The sequence below is a fragment of the Macrotis lagotis genome, chromosome 1 (genome assembly GCF_037893015.1).
Source record: "Macrotis lagotis isolate mMagLag1 chromosome 1, bilby.v1.9.chrom.fasta, whole genome shotgun sequence".
NCBI classification, from domain to species: Eukaryota; Metazoa; Chordata; class Mammalia; order Peramelemorphia; family Peramelidae; genus Macrotis; species Macrotis lagotis.
Window position 1 is genome coordinate 443,414,255 of NC_133658.1, and position 23,940 is coordinate 443,438,194.

The 23,940-nt window shown below is 37.0% G+C and overlaps 1 protein-coding gene across 9 annotated transcripts in view; it reads right to left on the reverse strand.

Annotated features, from left to right (window-relative positions):
* The window catches only part of BAZ1A (bromodomain adjacent to zinc finger domain 1A), a 128,337-nt gene that overhangs the window by 77,771 nt on the left and 26,626 nt on the right, over positions 1 to 23,940 (reverse strand). For all 9 annotated transcript variants that reach the window (XM_074213357.1, XM_074213363.1, XM_074213361.1 and 6 more), the window contains one exon: positions 7,282 to 7,425. In XM_074213357.1, coding sequence (XP_074069458.1) covers positions 7,282 to 7,425 — 144 coding nt within the window. The remainder of the gene's footprint in view (positions 1 to 7,281; positions 7,426 to 23,940) is intronic.

The following is a 23,940-nucleotide window of genomic DNA, read 5'->3' on the forward strand; positions in this document are numbered from 1 at the left end:
CCCTTGTAATTAGGCTTTGATGTTTGATGTTTAGTCTTTCTTTTTAGCCAACAAAATCCTGAAGTCTGGCAAATTCACTGCATGTCCATTTTTTGGGTTCAGAACTATATTTAATTCTGTTTGGTATGTTATTTTCAGTCACAACTCCAGACCTTTTGCTCTTTGAGATATGGTGTTCCAAGACCTGCAAACTTTTAATGCAGCTGCTGCTAAGTCTTGTATAATTCTTTTTTTTAGGGTTTTTTTTTTTTGCAAGGCAAATGGGGTTAAGTGGCTTGCCCAAGGCCACACAAGCTAGGTAATTATTAAGTGTCTGAGACTGGATTTGAACTCAGGTACTCCTGACTCCAAGGTCAGTGCTCTATCTACTGTGCCACCTAGCCGCCGGTGCCTTGTGAAATTCTAACTGTGGCTTGGCTACATTGAATTGTTTTTTTCTTTTTCCCCTTTATTTTCTTCTTAAGCTAAGGGGTTTGGAATTTGATTATGATACTGCTGTTATGTTTTCAACCTTGAATCTCTTTCAGGTAATGGTGAATTTTTTCTCTTTCTCCTTTCCCGCCTTGCTCTATCACTTCAGGTCAATATTCATTATTTATTATACTATTTGACTCCCCACACTGTCCCAGAAGTGAAAATTCCTGTTGCTGAGGTTGAAGTTACCTCCCAACCCAGCTGACCCAGGACTTGTTGCTTTTTATTTGGGTGGGGGGAGATTTTTTGCAAGACAAGAGGGGTTAACTGGCTTGCCCAAGGAGACAGAGCTAGGTAATTAATCATTAAGTGTCTATTTGAACTCAGGTCTTCCTGGCTCCTGGGCCAGTTCTCTATCCAATGTGTCATCTAGCTCCCCCTGTTGCTTGCTTTAAGGGTTTTTGGCTTTTTGTTAATTTTTTTTTTTGGCAAGGTAATGGGGTTAAGTGGCTTGCCCAAGGCCACACAGCTAGGTAATTATTAAGTGTCTGAGGCCACATTTGAACTCAGGTCTTCCTGGCTCCTGGGTCAGTTCTCTATCCAATGTGTCATCTAGCTCCCCCTGTTGCTTGCTTTAAGGGTTTTTGGCTTTTTTGTTAATTTTTTTTTTTGGCAAGGTAATGGGGTTAAGTGGCTTGCCCAAGGCCACACAGCTAGGTAATTATTAAGTGTCTGAGGCCAGATTTGAACTCAGGTACTCCTGACTCCAGGGCCAGTGCTCTATCCATTGCGCCACCTAGCCACCCATTTGCTATTTTAGGGGAGCTAACTTGGAGGTGTTGTCTCAGATGGACCACTGTTCTGTTCCAATTCTTGGTTTCTTTGCCCCTCTATGTTCAACCTGAGGGCTGTTTTTTGTCTTATTTGTAAGAGGAAATCTGGAGAACTTGAAATTTTCTGACCTATTCCATCATCTTCCCAGAATCTTCTCCCCTCTCAAAGAATTTTAATCCATAGAATCTTACCTTATTTTTCTAATAATAATGAAAAAAGCATGTATAAACTGCAAAGAGTTGGCTAATGAAGAGGGAGTTACCAAATAGCCAAGTCATGCAAAATGGTTGGAGAAATGGAAAGGTTTAATGATGCTATTTCCAGGACCAGATGATTCCACCCAAAAATATAGTATTAAATTCAGAACATTAAAAAAAAACCCCAAAAAACAACTGTAATATATTACTGCAGTAGTCAAAAATTTACCATCTACTTTAAAATCCAACAAAATATCCAGGAGCAGGATAATATAACAAAAACTCACTAACTTTTACAAACAGCTGCCAAAATTACAAGTAACAAAAATCCATATCTTAAAACATTTTTGAGAATACAAACAATAAATGGTACTGAAACAGAACCATTAAGACTGAAAGAACTATTGTTGCCATCCAGTAGAAATGATCCACAGAAAAATTTTAAACTTTTTAAAACACCATCACATCAGATGCTGATCTCCCCAAACTATGTGGGATGAAAAGCTTTCAAAGTTTAGAGAAACCAGAAGAAATAGAAACACATGGGAATAATTTATCCTGCAAGTGCTTTGGGGGAAGTCACAGATGAATTCAAATTACAAAATGTATGATAGCAATTTATACCAGGAGAGTTTCTATCTTGAAGTTCACAAATCAAGATGACTCAATGACTTTATCATCAATATCTGGAAAAATTGGGGCGGTTAGGTAGCGCAGTGGATAAAGTGCAGGCCCTGGAGTCAGGAGTACCTGGGTTCAAATCTGATCTCAGATACTTAATTACCTAGCTGTGTGGCCTTGGGCAAGCCACTTAACTCCATTTGCCTTGCAAAAAACAAAACAAAAAAAAAAACCCTAAAAAAAATATTAGGAAAAACTGAAATACTGGAGATTAAAAAAAAACAGAGGTGAGTAAAACATAAGAGGCAACAAATTTTATGGATAAAACAAATTGCATGTGTTATGAGAATTTTTTTAATAGTGTAATCTCAAGCTTCTATTTCACTGACATCAAAATTAGTTTTTAACATTTAAAGGCACCTAAAACTTGATAACTGTGATAAAAAATTAGTTTAGAACCAGACATTATACTATGACTAACAAACTAACTAGATCAGTAATCTAAACATTTAAAAACTTGGATTTTTTTAAACAGAAGACCCAGAGTAGAAAATTATTTTTAAGTACTTAAGTATTAACCCTATTTTACTGAAGTAAAATCCCTCTTGACTCCTATTAAGTATTTTTCAAAAAACTAAGTGCTATGGAAATGTAAAGTGGTGGTATTATTATTGTTACATATATCTTGATCATTCAGAACTGGGCACAAGCCAATAATAAATAAATGAATGAATGAATGAATAAATAAATAAATAAATAATGGAGTTTAGAGGTGTCCCCATGATCACATTTAAATTGATAAGTTTCCTGGGGAAAAAACTGCAATTAAATTTATGAACAATCTTTCTGTTCTAATCAGTCAACAGATTTTGTTATTATCTCCTCAAGAAGTTTGGGGCTCAGGGGCAGCTAGGTGGCGTAGATTTTAAAGCACCAACCTTGGAGTGAGGAGTACCTGGGTTCAAATCCGGTCTCAGACACTTAATAATTACCTAGCTGTGTGGCCTTGGGCAAGCCACTTAACCCCACTTGCCTTGCAAAAACCTAAAAAAGTTTGCGGCTCAAATTATAGAAGATTTTTCTTCTTTCTCTATAGAAAACTATAAAAGGTCTAATCTCCTAAAAATTCAGGCCTTATGAGAAGGACAAGAGTACAGTAGCTGGTTGGGGAGAATGGTCAGGTTATGTATTACTAAGAATCGCCTCCACTCCCCAAAATTATCTGTTTTAAAAACTTTGTAGCAATCTCGTGTAAATGGTGCTTCAGCCCTAGAGAAGGTAATACTCCTTGAGAGTAGGGACTGTCTCCTTTTTTGTCTTTGTACCTTTATAATTTTTATATAATGCATGGAATATTGTAGAAGCTTTGTATACTTAAATTGCTGTAAATGAAATTTTAGATTTTAAAAAATGGAAATGTTTTCCTTTTAATCACAGAAAAAAAATTGACAGTAAAATGATACAAAATATGTATTAACAGCAAATAGTTTTAGGGAATTTGTTTCTATATCAGAAATGCATAAGAAATACAACGGTGCAACATTTGGATTGAGAGTCAAAGTCAGAAATGTGCTTCGGACACAAATGTGCCTCTGACTGACCATGAACAACTTAACTCAGTACATCAGGTAGTTCTCTCATACTATTACTACATGTAAGTTATCAAGCAGCAGCCAAAAGTTTCTACATAGGGAATTCTCCATACCAATGAAATAAGTCTGACCCTGCCTCTGTCCCCAAAACATTTCAAATAAATAGAGATAAGAACATATTACTACTCCCCAAATGAGAGATGACTTACAGAAAACATCAAATAAAGAGAGGTAAGAATTACATATTCCCCAACTGAGCAATGGCCTACAAAAAAAATAACCAATTTTTAAGAGTTAAGAACCACATATTCCTCAATTAAGCAATGACCTACTGAAATGAACAACCAATTTTAAAAGGAGGAAATGCATGAAAATATTTTTATACCCCTTACATTGGTAAAAATTGTATATGCATAACATAATAATTTTAAAATTTCAATGCTGATGGGAGATGTGAGGAAATAGGAACTCTATTACAGCATTCTACAGATTAAAAAAGACAAAACCCACTGTATTTTAAGGAACAATAAATATGACCATAATACAATGAATTTCAAAACTTAATTAGGCATTATAATCAAACAATTTCATCACCAGTCCTATCCCACAAGTATCATAAAAAGATAAACATAGACCTTTTTCCACTGGATCGGGATGACTCTGGAGGAGACAAATGAGACAGACTGGTGACTTAGCACAGCATTTCCACACTCAAATCCAATTCATGTGCTTGTCATGACATCACCTCCTTGACATCAAGAATGAAGGACAAACATTATGCTTCTCCCATAAGACACTACCATCAGGATTCTGACTCTGAGCATATTGTAAGCTATCTTTCATGACCAGAATGTTTTCTTTCTTCATCTCTTCCTCATGATTTCTCATTCTTTAAGACTCAAAGTGTCACATTCTGCAAGAAATATTTTGTAATCTTCCCTAATTTAGTGTCTTTTCCTCAATGAAAATTATCTCCAATTTATTCATCTTCATTTATTTAAGTTATTTGTATATTATTGTCCTCATTGAATTTAAGAAAAAAACTACTTTTGCCATTCTTTGAATCCCACCATAATTTGTAAATGTTTTTTGTCTTCTCCTTCCCTTTTATCTTCTTCCAAGAATACAATCATCATTTCTATGTACATGATTCTTAAAAATTCCACCCCAATCTTTCTCCTAAATCCTATTCCCACATAACCCACTGCCTGTTAAACAATATCACCTGAATATTCATAAGCAATATGAGTCTCAACTTGACTAAATGAGAATTACCTTTCCCCTTAAACCCATCCCTCCAATGATAGAGCTTTATAATCTGAGAACCAATTTTCACTCATCCCTTTACCATATCCCTACAACCAGTAACTTAATTCTTATCAATCCTACTTCCATAAAATCTCTTACACCCATCTCTCCTTATTTCCACTAATCTCAACCTCTAGTCTAGTTTAGGCACATATTACCTCTTAGCTAGACTATTTCAGTTTCCTGACTGGTCTCCCTGCCCCATCTATACCTTCCCCAATTCAAGGTCCCAAACCCAGATTTCATCAACCCATCTGGCCATTCAAAGATTTTCACTGCCTTTAGGACAAAAGAAAAAAATTCCTGGTTAGCCTTGTAAGACTCCTCTTATTTCAAAACTCATGAAGAGGACTGGAAAGCTCTATATGAACTACAATAATACCATTCATACAAACTGATTTAGCAAGCCTTTATTAAATGCCTATTACATATCAGACCTATGCATTAGGGATGCAAAGATAAAATCTAAATCAGATTTAAATGTTTTATTTGTAAAATAATAAAATACAGGCAATTGCAAAGGAAACCATATATATATGTACACACACACACACACACACACACACAAACTTAGAGATCCCAGATATATTTTACTAAGGGGATACATAAAGATAAAAAAAAATACATAGCATATATCAAGCTGTTCACCAAAAGAAGTTGACAGGGGACAGCTAGGTGGCGCAGTGGATAGAGCACCGGTCCAGGAGTCAGGAGTACCTGAGTTCAAATCAGACCTCAGACACTTAATAATTACCTAGCTGTGTGGCCTTGGGCAAGCCACTTAACGCCATTGCCTTGCAAAAACTAAAAATAAATAAAATAAAATAAAATAAAATAAAATGAAATAAAATAAAATAAAAAGAAGTTGACAGTCCTTGACAAACACTAGTTTGACCCCGGTTGAAAGTATACACCTACGTAATGGCATAGTAATAATTTATCGGTGGTTTGACATTCTTAGTACTGACAAAAACCATAATCAAAGATAAATTACCTATAGTTGTCCTTGATGTAGAAAGACATCTATTCCCTACTAGGCTATGGGTATCTATTGGGGTAGCACTGATCATCACATCATCATTTTCTTAGCATTGGAGGCAAAGGTTAAAAAGCAATAAAAAAAAGTTTTTAAAGATGTAATTCCCTTGAACAATCACTGTTACCATAACAGCTAGTATTATTACTAGTTAGTAATGAGAGTCACAATGACAACGACAGTCAGATATTAGGGTTTTAATCTTTCAAAATCAATCCCATTAAATTTTACCTGTTCCATATGAAAACAATGACAAGTTTTCAATGATACAAAATGAATATAGAATTTTAATATCTATATTTCAATATACATTTGACCCAGTAGATTGAGTGCACAGTCTCAGGCATTTTACTAACCCTGAATTGATCTCTGTCAGTTTCCTAATCTACAAAATAGGAACAATAACAACTCCTACATCTTGCAGGATTATTCTAAGATAACAGTTACAAAATAGTCACTTAGTACAGTGATTGGTCCATAGTAAGTACGATATAAATGCTTACTTTCATATATTTAAGATACATAAGTATATTATTTGATTTACTATTAAAATTGTAAAAATCATGGACTTTCCTCAATAAAAGAATATTATGGTAAAGGAAGTAAGCATTTATAAAGTACCCACTATGGCCCAGGAAATATATGTTACATATATTATAACAAGATAAAAGATATATAAAATAGGAAAAAGAAAGCTATGTTATCAATAATCAATTTCTGGGAACAAATAAAATAACCAAATCCAGTTCCCTACTGTTACATAAGAGAAAAATGAGCAACAAAATGAAGTGATCTGTCCAATGCAATCCTGCCAGTGTTTACACTTGTCTTCAAAAATAAGGCTCATATTTCATTTTTTAACAGAAAAAATATTTCCTATGTATACAAAAGAAAATCTTCATTTTTTCCCCTACATATTCAAACTAGGAACTTCATACAAATATGAGAAAAGCTAGCTCATAAGTAAATAAATTTACAAGGAAAAATAAAACCAATTTATAGCATGTATTAAATGCTAATAGGAAAATTACTAATTATCAGAAATTATCTCTTGAGCAGGAAAATATTCTATCTTAAATGTTTCTTGTAAATTGCTTCAAAATATTACTTTTTATTATTTAAATATCAGTTTTAAGAATTCAAACACCATGAATCTGTTGAGCATATTGTATCCTTGGTTAGAATGTCAAGCTTTTCTCTAAGGAACAATTTCAAACAAAGAAATTAATTGTCTGCTTTAGTTCCATTATAAAAACTTTCAATAAAAATCAGAATTTACCCATTTTTTGGTGAACTGTTGTGTGTTTCTGATTCATCACTATCACTGATGATAATTGTTTCTCCATCTGTACTGCTGAAATGTCCATTAGCAATCCCGTTCAGATGTGAAGGAGAGAAAGCTTCCAATATTTTACACTGTAATCTGAAATATAACAATATTATTTTGAAACAAAAACTCATTTGATCTTGGTTTATGTTAAAACACTTCATGGACATTTGAGTCACATAGAAACAATGGGTGAATGAAGCAACTAATTATTCAAATGAAAATGTACTGTCAATTGAGATAATGATCGCGAGGCAAACAACTGAAAAATATTATCCACATGTGTATACATTAAATGCATGGTTTCATACATCTTTCACAAATAAACATTTAGCTTACTGCCAGTATTAAATTTCTCATTTTTTTCATATTTTTAAAATTAAATTTCTAATCTTTTCAAAAATTTTATCAAGAATAGGGTCACAAAGTTTGTACCTTTAAGACAAAATTAGAAAAATGTTCATAAAAATAATTTCTTATATACCAAGTGATTTTAAGAGGCAATTGAGCTAATCTCATTGCCACCTTATCCAGATTAAATGTAAATTTGGAAATTCAGCTATATCAAGTCATGAAGAAATTAAACTTTTTACTGTAAGCATTTAAACTAGAAAAGATTTATGTTCCCTTTCCCCCAAAAGTCTTCCTCTGTTACATTATAACAAGCCAAAAAAACCCAACAAAAATTTTATAGCTTATGTAATCATAAAAATGAAGGACACCCCACACCCAGGTTCAGTTATATTAATACCATTAGTAATATTGGTAAATTAAAATTTTATATATACACACACATATACATTATATATAAAATCTCTCTTGATCCTCATAAAAATAATGTGAAGTCCTATAATAAATTAGGATCCTTATTTTAGAGATAAAAAACAAAAGGGTGAAAGATTAACCAACTCAATGTAAGGCACTATTTTAAATACACGTCTCTGTATAGTGCGTAACCTCAAGGAGCTAAAATGTGAAATAAAGCTAGAAAAAAAAGGAGCTGAAAGGGAGGAGAGGGAGTTGGGAAAAATATAGCTAGTCTGAGATAGCATTTGAACCTAGGTCTTTCTGATTCTCAGTCCAACACTTTATCCACTTTCAAGCTTATCATCTAATTAACATTTTCTTTTACTATCCTTATACATTAGATTAAGATTGTCCAATATTTCTAAATAGCCAGTTCAAAATTTGTCATAAGGCGGCTAGGTGGCACAGTGGATAAAGCACCAGCCCTAGAGTCAGGAGTACCTGGGTTCAAATCTGGTCTCAGACACTTAATAATTACCTAGCCCTGTGGCCTTGAGCAAGCCAATTAACCCTATTGCCTTGCAAAAACCAAAAAAGATTGTCCAATGCCCTTCTAATTCAATGGAAATCACTAAGGTGAGACAAGAAGGAATGGACAAAAATTGAAGCATTCCTATCCTCAAGTAACTTGAAAACATTGGCTAGATTCCAGTTAAAATGGACACTTAAGAGCTCAGTTCTTCTATTATATACTTATGAATAGATCTAAAAAGGGTAGTGGATCAATAGATGACCAACAAATTTAAAGAAAAAATAGCAAATTTTTCAATCAGCATAAGACTACACAGAAATACAGACTACAGGAATAAAAAGAGGAATTCTAACAACAAATTCAGCATAGTGCAAGCCTAACATCCCTTTTCCTTAAAAGAAAAGGAAAAAGGAATATGAGGGAGAGAAAGAGGGTATGTCGTGTTTGTTTTGCAAGGGACCAACTCTCATTGCATACACACTGTGTTTAGAGCCAAACATACCTGATCACAAAGACTACAAGAGGATCTGGATGAAATGTAGGAAAAAAATTTTTTTTTTAATTAAATGAGTTCTGAAGGGGGTTAAAACAGAAAGACAATAAACAACTTAGATCCAAAGGTAGAAAATTATATCTAAATTGCAATCTTTTAGGGCGGCTAGGTGGCATAGTAGATAAAACATCAGCCTTTGAGTCAGGAGTACCTGGGGTCAAATCCAGTCTCAAGACATTTAATAAATACCTAGCTGTGTGGCCTTGGGCAAGCCACTTAACCCCATTTGCCTTGCAAAATCCTAAAATAAAAAAAAATAAATTGTAATCTTTTCCTGAAGTGGACAATTCCTGAAAATGGACAATTTAGACCATGGTGACTCCAGGAACAAGAAATATTATCAAAAGACTAAATATTTTATCATCTGGTTCCCACAACAATCCAAGGACAGATAAAGCAGTGTCACCCACATTCTAAGAATAAGGCAGTATAGTGCAGTGGTTAGACATCTGAACCTGTTTCAAAAACAAAAAGATTTGGGGGGCGGGGGGAAAGTCATTGACCCTCAAAATGATAATAGATTATTATTATTAATAAATAATAATAATAATAGTAATAATAGTAATAATAATATGGAGAAACCTCTTAACAGAAACTTAATCAACAAAATACAGGAAAAGAAGGTAGAACACCTACCAACAAGAATTGGGAGATGGTCTCAATCACTCCAGAGAAAGCAACCAGCACCCCCCTACTGGCCAGTCCTTGGAATTACTAAGCAAAGTGAATTGGAAAAGGAGTTGCAAAAGGTAAATGAAGAAAATTCTTCTCTTAAAAAAAAAAAAAGAATGTAATCTGTGGAAACTAATGACTTCATGAAACAACAAGATTCTGTTAAGCAAAATCAAAAGAACAAAAAAAAATGCAAGAAAATGTAAAATACCTCATCAGCAAAACCTTTGACCTTGAGAACCAATCAAGAAGGGACAACCTGAGAATTATAGGACTTCCTGATTTAGGGATGGAAAACTGCCCTGCTATCATGGAACCAGAGGGTAAAATAGTTATTGAAATTAACAGATACTAAAATGTTGTGGCCAAATTCCAGAACTATCAGATAAAAGAGAAAATTGCGCAAACAGCTAGAAAGAAACAATTTAAAAATCAAGGAGCCACAGTAAGGATTGTCCAGGACCTGGCTGCATCAATATTAAGGGATCGAAAGAAAACAGCTAGAAAGAAACAATTTAAAAACCAAGGATCCACAGTAAGGATTGTCCAGGACCTGGCTGCATCAACATTAAGGGATTAAAAGATCTGGAATGAGATGTTCCAAAGAGCAAGGAAGTTTGGAATGCAGCCAAGAATCCACTATCTGGCAAAGCTGAGCCTTCTCTTCCAGGGGAAAAGATGGACATTTAATGAACTTGGAGACTTCCAACATTTCATGACTTAAAAGACCAGAGCTAAAAAGAAAATTAGGACATCAAAAATAGGAGGCTTTCAAGAGACACATGAAAAGGTAATTTTAAAAAAAGTTAAAGAAAAAACCTGCTATCCAATAAGAGGAAGCAAGCTAAATTCCTATCTTTGAAAAAGACTCTAATAACTCTGGAGATTTGTAATCCTATCAAAGAGAATATAATATACTTAGCCAGAAGTGATGGAAGGTCATTAACTTTTCTGTGACTCAGAATGATTTAAAAACAATACCTCCTTAAAACTGGGGACAGTAAGGAGATCTGAGGATAGAGGAGATTGAATAGGGTAAATCTCATTACATCAAGAGGTACAAAAGACCTATTGTAATAGAGGGAAAGGGAGGAGGTACCTAAATCTTCTTCATCCCATCAGACTAGGCTTGAAGTAAACTTACATTCAGATAAGAAACTTATCTTACCTTTTAAGCATTAAAAGGGGAAAAGGGGAGGGGACGGACAGGGAGGGGAGAAAAGGGGGAACTAATGGAAGGAAGGGAAGGAAAAGGGGGAAAGAAAGGGGAAGGGAGTTGATATAGAAGGGCAAATACACTGAAGGTGACAGTATTCAGAAACAAAATATTGGGGAATATAGATAAAGGAGAAAAGGGGGGAAATACAAACAGAGGGAAGAAAGCATGGAGGGCAATAAAGAGTTAGTAATTATAACTTTGAATGTGAATGGGATGAACTCTCCCTTAAAATGTAAGGGCATAGCAGAGTGGATTAAAAACTAAAATCCTACAATATGCTGCTTACAAAAGCAACTTATTTGAAGCAGAGATACATATAAAGGTAAAAGGCTGGAGCAGAATATATTTTGTTTCAGCTGAAGTGAAAAATGCAGGGGTTGCAATCCTTACCTCAGACAAAGCAGCTGCAAAAATAGATAACATTAAAAGAGATATAAGGAAGGACTCTATATCATCCTAAAAGTTTCCATAGACAATAAAGTATTTTCAATACACATCCAATAGTATAGCATCCAAAATCTTAGAGCAGACATTGAAAGAGCTACAGGAAGACACAGACTCTACTACAGCTGTATCCAGAGAGTGGAATTTAAAAAGACCAAAGACTATTACCTTTAATTTAGAAAAAAAAAAACATTACCTTATCTTATTAAGTAATTTTGCTATCTCTTCTACTTTATTTTTCTTCCTTAAGGATATGATTTCTCTCTCATCAAATTCAACTTAGATCAATGTTCACCATGGAAACAATGTAAAGACTAACAGACTGCCTTCTGTTGGGGTTGGGGGGAGAGAAGCAAAATTAGGGGAAAAAATTGTAAAACTCAAAAAAAATTTTTTTTTAAATTCAGTCTTGCTTCTGAGTTAAAAAAACTGTAATAAAACTTTCTCTATTAAACTTTTGACATGACAGATATGTACTGATACCCAAAAAAGCATGTTAAAATTATAAGCATGATGTCTGAGATGCTTTCTTGACATAATTGCTTAACTGCAATTTCTAGTGTCTATTAGCAATTCAGTGCAAGAAAAGGAATGTATTACATATGAATCATATATGACCAACTCAGTACCCAACTCAGTAGTTATGGCATGTAAGTAGCACTTAGATAATTTATATACAAAGAAATATGGCTTTATTCCAATAAAGTTTTATTTATGGACACTGATATTTAAATTTCAGATATTTATCACAAAATATTTTTTGATTTTTTTAACCATTAAAAATGCTATAGGTTTTACAAAATAATAATAATAATATGGTAATCATTGGCAACTGCCAAGATACCAACTTAAAATAGTAGGAGTTCCTTCATGTGAGAAAAATTCCTATAATAATGAAAACATATAACATATAGCTAAGATGGTGGTGAGGAGGGCAGGAATTCCCAGAAACTCATCCCCCAAAAAGCTCCAAAAGCTGTAAAATTGTGACTCTAGTCAAAATTTAGAGGGGGCAGAATCCACAGAATGACTGATTGATACAATTTTCCAGTCCAAGACAACTTGGAAAATCCACAGAAAAGATCTGTTTCACCAGGAGTTGCAAATAAGTGCAGAGCAGCCCAGCTGCAGCCACACCCTGCCAGAACCAACCAGTTCCAGCCTTCCAGGAACAGCCCATGGGACACCTGGGTCCATGGGGACAGTATCCAGACCTCTTAGGCTTAAAGGGGCAGCGAGCATCTGGGCCAGCTCTAGCCCTGTGGCAGGAAATCAGGGAAGACACCTCACAGACAAGAAGGGGATGGGGAGAAGACTGCAAAAGTCTCTCTGCTAACCCCTGGGGCAGGGCTCTACTGCTTTTCCCACATTCAGATCCAGGTCACAAGACTGGGCCCCATTCTACCATAAAGGAGCAGGGACCCTCCTCATAGCTCCAGAGAAGGAGGAGAAGGCCCGTGGTCATCCACAGACAAGAGCATAAGCAAGAGAGCAGTCAATCTCTCATAAGATCAGGGAGGAATTGGGGTGGGGGGCCAAAAAACTCCAAAAGCTTTGAAGTGCAGTAAATCAGTCAGAGGCTGAGATAAGGAACAAACAACAGAAAAAGAATCTGACCAAAGAAGAACAAAATACAGACTCAGAATATGACAAAGTCAAAGGTTTCGTATCCAAAGCCTCCAAAGAGAAAATAGGAAATGGACTCAGATCTTTTTTTAGTTCTTTCAAAGCAAGTAAGGGAGGGAGAGAAATAAATGAGAAGAGAAATGAGAACAAAGAAAGTAAATCAAGAAGATGCAAAAAAAAAAACAATCAAGAAAATAACATGTTAAAAACCAGTTTAGGTCAAAGCAGTCCACAAGTCAAATGAGAAGAATGCCTTAAAAAAGCAGAAACAGCTAGCTGGAAAAGAAGATAAAAAAAGCTCTCTGAAGAAATTAACTCCTTCAAATGTAGAGTGGAGCTAAGAGAAACTGATGACTGCCAAAAAAAAAAAAATCAAACAATAAAACAAATCCAAATGAACCAAAAAACTAGATTAAAATATGACCTATCTCAATGGAAAAACAACTGACTTAGAAAACAGATCCAAGAGAGTTAAATTATAAAATTAATGGACTACCTGAAAAGTCACGACCAGGAAAAAGAACCTAGGCTTCATTTTACAAAAAATAATCCACAGTAAAATTGTCCTGAGATCCTAGAAGCTGAGGGTAAACTAGAAATTGAGGGAATCCAATGATCACCTCCTAAAAGACCGCCACCCCCCAGGAATATTACAGCGAAATACCAAAACTCCCAAGTCAAAAAGAAAATACTACAAACACCCAAAAACAGAAACAATTTAATTAATTACCATGGCACTAGTCAGGATTATACAAGACTTAGTAGCTTCTAAATTAAGGGCTCGTAGAGCTTGGAATATGATATTCCAGAAGGCAAAAGATCTTGGTATACAACCAAGAATGAACTACCCAACAAAACTGAACATACTCTTTAAAGGAAAAAATGGACGTTCAAAGAAAATGGGAATTTCAAATTTTCCTGTTGACACAACCAGAGCTGAACAGAAATTTTGATCTCCATGTACACAACTCAGGTGGACCGATAGAGAGGGTGGATGAGAAGGAATAATTATGAAGAACTTAATGATGTTGAACTGCTTGTATTCCTACATGAGAAGATACTGATAACTCATATGAACCTTCTCATTTATAAGAGGAACATATATAGACAAGGCAAAGGAGGAAGCTGAAAATAATGATATAATATGGTATAAAGTAATATGGTATAAAGATGGAGTCAAAGGGTGATAAAGGAAAGTAATAGGAAGAAGGGAAAAAGAGTCAAGAAAAAACTTTTGCGATGGTGTGGAATGGAGGAAGGTGAGGGGGAATGAGTGAGCTTTCATTCTCATCAGAAATGGCACAGAGAGCCTTAACAGGACATAGAAAGCTATCTTATGCTAGAGGAAAGGGCTGGGAGAAATTGGTGGGTGAATTGGTGATAGAAGCGAGGGAAAATCATGGGAGAGGGTAGTCAAATACAACACACTTCTGAACAGGAACAGGGCAAAAGGACAGAGAAAACAGAATAAATGAGAGTAGGGAGGAACAGAATGGAAGGAAATATAGCTATTAATACCAACTTTGAGAAAAGATATTAAAGCTACTTCTCTAGTGACTTATAATAAAGAAGGCAACCAATCCCAGAGACAGAGCCGATGGAATCTGTACACAGCCTGAAGTACTCTTTTTCTCTCACTTTTCTTTTTTCTTTCCCTTTTTTAAAAAAACTTATTTATTTATTCTTATTTTGTACAAATGATGTTTTTTATACATTGCTAAAATATTCTTAAGAGTAAACATATGGGGCGGGCTAGGTGGCACAGTGGATAGAACACTGGCCCTTGAATCAGGAGTACCTGGGTCCAAATCTGGCCACAGACAATTAATAATTACCTAGCTGTGTGGCCTTGGGCAAGCCACTTAACCCCATTTGCCTTGTAAAACCTAAAAAAAACAAAAAAGAGTAAACATAATGAACCCGCCCCCCCCAATATAGACCCGCATGAGTGATAATGTAAAGGAAAGAAAAAAATTAAAATAAAAAAATAATAAAAGTAGGTGTGGCCAGGTGGTGCAGTGGACGTAGCACTGGCCCTGGAACCAGGAGCACCCGAGGCCAAATCTGGCCCCAGACAGCCAACAGTCACCAAGCTGTGTGACCCCGGGCAAGCCACCCCAAACACACTGCCCTGCAAAAAAACAAAAAAGACCCAAAATTAAATAGTAACAATAATAATAGCAGAGGCAGCTGGGTGGCAGACCAGCCTTGGAGCCAGGAGCACCCAGGTCCAAATCTGGCCTCGGCCACCCCAACAATCACCCAGCTATGCGGGCCCCAAGCAAGCCACACAGCCCCATTTGCCCTGCAACCCTTCCCCCCCAAATAATAATCATGAAAAGCGTGCTTCAGTCTGTGTTCCAACACCTCCAGCTCTGTCGTGGGTGGATCACATTCTTTATGCTAAGTACATCACAAAAGTTACTTCCATATTTCTCCACTGTTACCATTGCTGATCACAACTCCATCACAACTCCATCCACTACCAAATGCTATATTTTATCTCTCCATTCACTCTGACTCTGCTGTAGGGTAGCTGAGTGGTGCAGCAGACAGATCCCTGGTCCTGAGCCAAGAGGTCCCGAGCCCACATACCACCCCTCAGGTCCAGCATCCACCTAGCCCAATGGTCCTGGATAAGTCTTCCAATCCTAGCCTCTTGCAAGAAGTAAAAAAGAAAATGTGTTATATCTGACCACTCTCCCACCATAGTCCATCCTCTCCTCCTTCATCCTCCCCTTCCCCGTTTCCCCCCTTCTTCCTCCAGATGCCTATACGCCATTGAGTATATGTTGTTTCCTCTCCTAGCCGCCTCTGATGAGAGTGAAGATTCCCTCATTCCCCCTTGCCTTCCTCCCTTCCATATCATTGCAATAGCTCATTGTAACAAAAAAATCTTATTGTATGAAATATCTTGGCCTATTCCCCCTCTCCTTTTTCTTTCTCCCATTACATTTTCCTTTTTTTCTATTGACTCCATTTTTCTACCATATTTTATTTTCAAATTCAGTTTTCTCCTGTGCTTCACCTGTAAAAGCTCCTTCCACCTGTTCTGTTAACTGAGAAGGTTCATATAAGTATTAGCAGTGCTATTTTTCTATACAGGAATACTTGCAGTTCATCCTCATTAAGTCCCTCATATTTTACCCTTCTCCACTGAAGGTCAAACTTTCTGTTCAGTTCTCATCATTTCAACAGGAACATTTGAAATTCCCCTGGTTCATTGAAAATCCATCTTTTTCCCTGGAAGAGGACTTCAGTCTTGCTGGGAAGTTGGTTCTCAGTTTCATTCCAAGCTCTTTTGCTTTCCGGAATATTATATGAGCTTTTAATGTAGTTGCTGCTAAGTCCTGTGTGATCCTGACTGCAGCTCCACAATATGTGAACTGTGTCCTTCTGGCTGCTTGTAATATTTTCTCTGACTTGGGAGTTCTGGAACTTGGCTATAATATTCCTGTGGGTTGGTTTTTTGGGATCTCTTTCTGGGAGAGCTCAATGGATTCTCTCAATTTCTATTTTTGTCTTCTGCTTATAGGATATCAGGGCAATTTTCCTGTAATAATTCTTTGAAAATGATGTCAAGGCTTTTTTCCTGATCATGACTTTCAGGTATTCCAGTAAATTTTAGATTATCTTTCCTAAATCTGTTTTCCATATCAGTTGTTTTTTTAATGACATGTTTTACATTTTCTTCTAATTTTCATACTTTTCGTTTTGAGGTATTGTGTCTTGATTTCCTATAAAATCATCAGCCTCCCTCAGCTCCATTCTACATCTGAAGGATTTCTTTTCCTCAGCTTTCTTATCTTTTTCCATCTGGCCAATTCTGCTTTTTAAAGCATTCCTCTCTCCTCAATAACTTTTTGAACTGTTTTAACCATTTGACTTATGCTGGTTTTTAACATGCTATTTTCTTCAGCATTTTTTTGGATCTCCTTGATAAGCTGCTAACTTCTTTTTCATGTTGCATCTCTCTCATTTCTTTTCCCTTTTTCTTCTATCTCTCACTTGATTTTCAAAAATCTTTTTTGAGCTCTGTCATAGCCTGAGCCCAATTTCTCTTTTTCTTAGAGTCTTTAGATGCAGGAGAGTTTGTACTTCCTCATCTTCAGATTGAGTGTTCTGATCCTTCTTGGGATCACAGGCGAAATATTTCTCAATGGTGTTCCTCTTTTTTTCTTTGCTTACTCATTTCTCTGTGCCTGGTTTGGGGGTGATTCCTGAGCTTTTGAATATTAGTGGGTCACCCCTCCTGCCATCAAAGATCTCCATGTGTGAGGCTCTGTCTTTCCTCCTGGTCTGTGAATGACCATATAAGCACACCCCTCTGCTACAGGGCTGGGGGGGGGGGGGGGTGCCTAGACTGCAATCAGGATCTGAACATGGCCAGAGCCCCAGAGTCCTGTTCCAGGGATAGAGGACAGAGCTTGGCAGTCTCTCTCCACTCCCCTCCTTAGGCTCCCCACTCATGCCCTGGGGGCTACTGCTTACTGGCTTCTGCTTCCAGTTCCTGGATCTGGGCTGCCAGGACCACACTGCTCACTGAGTGCCCTGAGGGCTGGACTTCACGTGCTCACTCTGGCAGAGGTCCCCCTGCTGATCCCTGAAGCTGTGCCCGGTGCTCCTCGCGTCATAGGTCAGAAAACTTCCCCCACTGCCATGAGCCTCGACTCCAACCTCCCTGGGGCTGCCTCCGGGAGGCTGAAATTCCTAACCCCCCTCTAACCCCAAGGAGCAGAGAGCATTTCAGCTCTTTTCCAGGTTACCTTGGGTTGGAGAACACTCTCACTGGATCCCTCTGTGGGTTCTGTCTCTCAAAAATTTAGTTAGAGTCCTTAGCTTGGAGAGAGAGCACCTAAGAGAAAATCCTCTCCTGTCACCATCTTGGCTCCGTGCCACCCCCCACTTTATTTCTCTTGAGGTTCCTCTACTTTCTGGGGGGGGGGGATGGTTTATGTTTACTTCTATAATAAGATTATTGTAAAAATGTGAAAAATAAATTATTTAAAAAAAAAGAAAGAAAACCTATCTATAGGCAAGGAAAGTGAAACTCAAAGAAGCCTGCTGCGACTGACTCGAAGCATTGTTTCTCCTAACTTAAAACACAGTTCACTCACTGACTCTGTAAATATGTACCCTAAACTCTTCCTTTTCTAAATATGTACAAACCAAGGGTTTCATAATCTGTTTTAGAGACAAAGATGGCAGCACTAAGAAAGGGACACACAGAAGGGAGTCTATCCTCTGTTGTTTGTTCACTCCTTTGGCTCTATATTAAATAGGAATTTAGTTTTAAGGTTTTATTTTTTTCATTTTTTTATTGCTGACTATAAGTTTTATTTCAAATTGCTTTTAAAAAGTAAATCATCAAGTTTGCGGAGAAATTGTAAAATGATTTAGTCACTCCACATATCATTTTGAAATTACGCAGGGAAAGGTATCTCAACTGTCCATAACTTTCAATCTAGAAAGTCTACAAATTGGGCATATACTCCAAGGAAATGAAAATAATGGCTACCAGTTACACAGTGCTTTAAAACTCAAAAAATGTTTCAATAAAAAAGTTATTTTACTGAATTTTACTGAACATCCCCAATGAGGTACATACATTTTATCACTATTTTACTGATGAGGAATTACAGTGGAGGCTAAGAAAGGTTAAATGACTCGTCTATGGGATCACACATCTAGTGAGAGTCTGAGATAGGATTTCAATTCAGGTCTTCTTGGCTCCAAATTCAAGATTCAATCCCTCACACATTCTACATGACCTAATTATATACTTGAATTCTTTGTAGAGTGGCTGTCCACTAACTGGTAAAGAACTGAACAAATAATGGTATATTGTATGCATTAAAATAGTACTGTGGAATTATAAAATTACTGTACTACCTCAAAAGTCATGACCAGGAAAAAGAGTCTAATCTTCATTTTTCAAAAAATAATCCACAACAAAATTGCCCTGAGATCCTAGAAGCAGAGGGTAAACTAGAAATTGAGAAATCTAGAAAAATTTGGGACAATTTAAATCAATTAATGAAAAGTAAAATGAAATCCAAAAGAATATGCACAATGAATATAAAAAAGCAAATGAAAAGGAAAATTAAGTAAAATTCTTTGTAAGATAATAATTATAATAATAATAAAACTTCTGAAGAATGAATAACTCACCACTGAAAAAGAATCTGTGAGAGTCTTCTAGGAAAGAGTATGTATACATATCAAATTCAATTATTTTATAAAATTTCATTTTTAATTAGGATGTTTTTGAGGGAGAATTCACTCTGGGAGAGAAGGCAAATCATGAAAATTTTTTTAGTTTTTATTTTATTTAAGCCAGTTGGGTTACGTGACTTGCCCCCATGGTCAAATAGCTAGCCAATAATTATGTGTCTGAGGTTGTATTTGAACTCAGATCCTCAATCCAGGGCTGGTGCCACCTAGCTGCCCGTCAAGACATTTTTAAAAATAAAATAAAAATTACAGATCTTTACTATAACTGTATTTTCTCTTTTTTGAAAAATTAGCATCTTTCCTTTATTAATTCTGCTATATCACTTCTATAATTCTTCATAAAACTTGAACAAAAATTACAAATTTTTTCCAATACCTTAAAACATAATAGTATATTTGACCAGAGGACTTCAAGTCATTTGGTTGAAACTAGGGGTTTCTGATGTATTCCCTTTCTCATAAGTTTCAATTTCATGTCACCTATTTTTAATCCATCTTTCTCAACCATATGCTTCTCCCTTGATCAGAAATGTCAATCTACAAACCTCATTTTGTGCCAACACATTAATATATAAGAAGCTCTAGGCATATTTTGGTCTGGCATTGTTCTAGGGTCTAAAAAATATAAAGCAATGGAGAATCCATGTCTATCCTTAAAATTTATTGGATAGAGAAGCAAATTTCACTGTAAGTAGCACTGCTTTTTCTTTTCGTCCAACCAGGGTCCAATCTCTTTCCATAAAAGTTTCTCAAAAGGGGCGGCTAGGTGGCGGAGTGGATAAGGACTTCAAAAGATCATAACAAAAGTAATTTATTAAATGTGAATAAGAGAACTTCCTGGGTGGAAGTGTCCAGATGGTGGTACAAAGACAGGAAGTTCCTGTAGGTTTTCCCAAAACAACCTTATTTATCTATTTATTTATTCATTTATTTATTGAAGGTTTTTTTTTTTTGCAAGGCAAATGGGGTTTTAAGTGGCTTGCCCAAGACCACACAGCTAGGTAAGTAATTATTAAGTGTCTGAGACCTGATTTGAACCCAGGTACTCCTGACTCCAGGGCTGGTGCTTTATCGACTTGTGCCACCTAGCCACCCTCAAAAACATTAAATGAAGCCTATACACAGAAACTAAAGTGACAGAACCCACAAAATATATTGGATGAACTTCAAGAAGGGTCTGTCATAGCTGTTAAAAGAAAAGTGCAGGATAGGCAGAAGAACTAGGAATACAGTAGAAGGCTCTTAGCCACAGACAAGCTCAGGTTCCAGCTCAGCAGGCCAGCATTGAGGATACCCATCCTAGCTCAGAAGGTCAAATTTGAGCCAGGGTACAGCTAGCAGGATGGGGTTCAGCTATCCTAACATAAGGACTGTGTAGCCAGAGCAGAAAATCAGGGAACCTCTGAACCCCAGGACAAAAAGCTTGGCACTATAGTCCATGGCCCCAGAAGAGTTCAACTTTCAAAGTGAGTAAAAAAAATAAAAATCCCACTAACCATAGAAAGACATAAACACACCTCCAAAGAAGATATCAGTGACAAAATGACCACATGTGAAGTCTCAAGGGGGATTATAAATTGGTCTCAAATCCAAAAAGACCTCTAGAAGAGCTCAAAAAGGATTTTAAAAACCAAAGAAGAAAAATTGAGAAAAGATATGTGTCACTTAGGAGAATTATGAAAAACTGACGGGAAAAAACTTTTAAAGTAAAATTGGACAAAGAAAAAAGGAAACACAAAAGCTAATTGAAGAAAATAAAACGCTAAAAAAGTGGAATTGCACAAAAGTAAACTAATGACTACGAGAAATCATTAAAACAAGGAAAATAGAAGAAAATGTAAAGTATCTCTAAGGAAAAATGACTGACCTGGAAAACAGAGCCAGGAAAAATCATTTACAAATTATTGATCTACCTAAAAGCCAAGATTAAAAAAAAAAAAGAGCCTGGACAATATGAAATTACCAAGGGGAGGCAGTTCTCCTACTCAAGGTAACCTGAAAAAGAGCAGAAAGGCTCTGCACTACAGAGCAAAAGAACTTCAGCCTCCTGGAGGCACCCCCAGGGCGGTGGGAGTCAAGGCTCATGGCAGCAGGGGAAGTTTCCCGACCTAAGCCCTGGGGAGCACCAGGCACAACTTTGGGGATCAGCAGGGGGACCTCTGCCAGAGTGAGCACTGTAGTCCAGCCAGCCCAGATCCAGGAACCAGAAGCAGAAGCCAGTAAAGCAGTAGCCCCCAGGGCATGAGTGCTGAGCCTAGGGAGAGAGGTGGAAAGAGACTACAAAGCTCTGTCCTCTACCCCTGGAACAGGACTCTTGGATTCTGACCCCATTCAGATATTGATCAAAGTCTAGGCCCCCCCAATATAACAGCAGTGCCCCCCCACCTCAGTCCCATGGTGGGGGGGGGGGGCGGGCGCATATGGTCATTCACAGACCAGGAGGGAGGACAGAGCCTCACACATTGAGATCCTTGTGGGAGTGTCCCAAAAGCTCAGGAAGCACCCCAAAACCAGGCTCAGCCTGGGAAAATGAGTAAGCAGAGAAAAAAGAGGAACAACATTGAGAAATGCTTTGCCTGTGAGTCCAAGAAGGATCAAAACACTCAGGTTGAAGATGAGGAAGCACAAGCTGCTCTTGCATCTAAAGACTCCAAGAAAAACAGAAATTGGGATCAGGCTATGACAGAGCTCAAAAAAGACTTTGAAAAATCAAATGAGGGAGTTAGAAGAAAAACTGGGAAAAGAAATGAGAAAGATGCAGGTAAAACATGAAAATGAAGTCAGCAACCTAGTCAAAGAAATCTAAAAAACTGCTGAAGAAAATAGCAAGCTAAAAACCAGCTTAGGTCAAATGGATAAAACAGTTCAAAAAAGTTATGGAGGAGAAGAATGCCTTAAAAAGCAAAATTGGCCAGATGGAAAAAGAGATAAGAAAACTGAGGAGAGCAAATCCTTCAGACAAAGAATAGAATTCAGGGTGATTGATGAATTTACAAGAAATCAGGAATTAATACTTCAAAACCAAAAAGAAAAAAGAAAAAGAAAAATTATAAGAAAATGTGAAACATCTCATTGAAAAAACAACTGATATGGAAAACAGATTTAGGAAAGATGATTTAAAAATTATTGGAATACCTGAAAGTCATGATCAGGAAAAGAGCCTTGACATCATTTTCAAAGAATTACTACAGGAAAACTGCCCTGGTATCCTAGAAGCAGAGGGCAAAATAGAAATGGAGAGAATCCACCAATCACCCTGAGAAAGAGATCCCAAAAAACCAACTACCAGGAATATTACAGCCAAGTTCCAGAACTCCGAAGTCAAAGAGAAATTATTAAAAGCAACCAGAAGGACACAATTCATAGACCGTGGAGCTGCAATCAGGATCTCACAGGGACTTAACAGCAACTACATTAAAAGCTCATAGGAAGGGGCGGCTAGGTGGCATAGTGGATAAAGCACCGGCCCTGGAGTCAGGAGTACCTACCTAGGTTCAAATCCAGTCTCAGACACTTAATAATTACCTAGCTGTGTGGCCTTGGGCAAGCCACTTAACCCCATTTGCCTTCCAAAAAAAAAAAAATCCAAAAAAAAAGCTCATAGGGCGGCAAAAGAGCTTAGAATGCAACCAAGAATGAACTACCCAGCAAAACTGAATGTCCTCTTCCAGGGAAAAAAAATGGACTTTCAATGAACCAGAGGAATGGCCAGAGCGGAACAGAAGGTTTGATCTTTAGATACAGGGCTCAGGTAAAGAATAGAGACTGGAGAAGGGGGGAAAAATGAGGGACTTAATGATGATGAACTGCATGTATTCCTGTATAGAAAAATGACATCAATAATACTCATATGAACCTTCTCAATTAACAGAGCAGGTAGAAGGAGCTTTTATAGATGAAGCACAGGAGAAAGCTGAATTTGAAGATAAAAATATGGTAGAAAAAAAGGGAAATGTAATCGGAGAAAGAAAAAGGAGAGGAGGAATAGGCTAAGATATTTCATATAATAAGATTTTTCTTTATTACAATGAGCTATTGCAATGATATGGAAGGGGGGAAGGCAAAGGGGAATGGGAATCTTCATTCTCATCAGAGGTGGTTAGGAGAGGAAACAGCATATATACTCAATGGGGTATAGGCATCTGGAGGAAGAAGGAGGGGGGGCAGGGGAGGGGGTGGGGATGTGAATGATGGAGGAGAGGATGGTCCATGGGGGGAAAATGTTCAATTATAACACATTTTCTTTTTTACTTCTTGTAAGGGGCTGGGATTGGATGGCCTTTCTGGGACCATAGGGCCAGGTGGATACTGGGCCTAAGGGGGTGGTATGGGGGCTCTTGGCCCCAGGGCCAGGGATCTGTCTGCTGCACCACTCAGCTATCCTACAGCAGAGTCAGAGTGAAAGGAGAGAGAAAATATAGTACATGGTAGTGGAGAAATATGAAAGGAGGGTGTTGCGATCAGAAATGGCAATGGTGGAAAAATATGGAAGTAACTTTTGTGATGGACTTATCATCAAGAATGTGATCCACCCACAACAAGAGTTGGTGGTATTGGAACACAGACTGAAGCACATTTTTTATA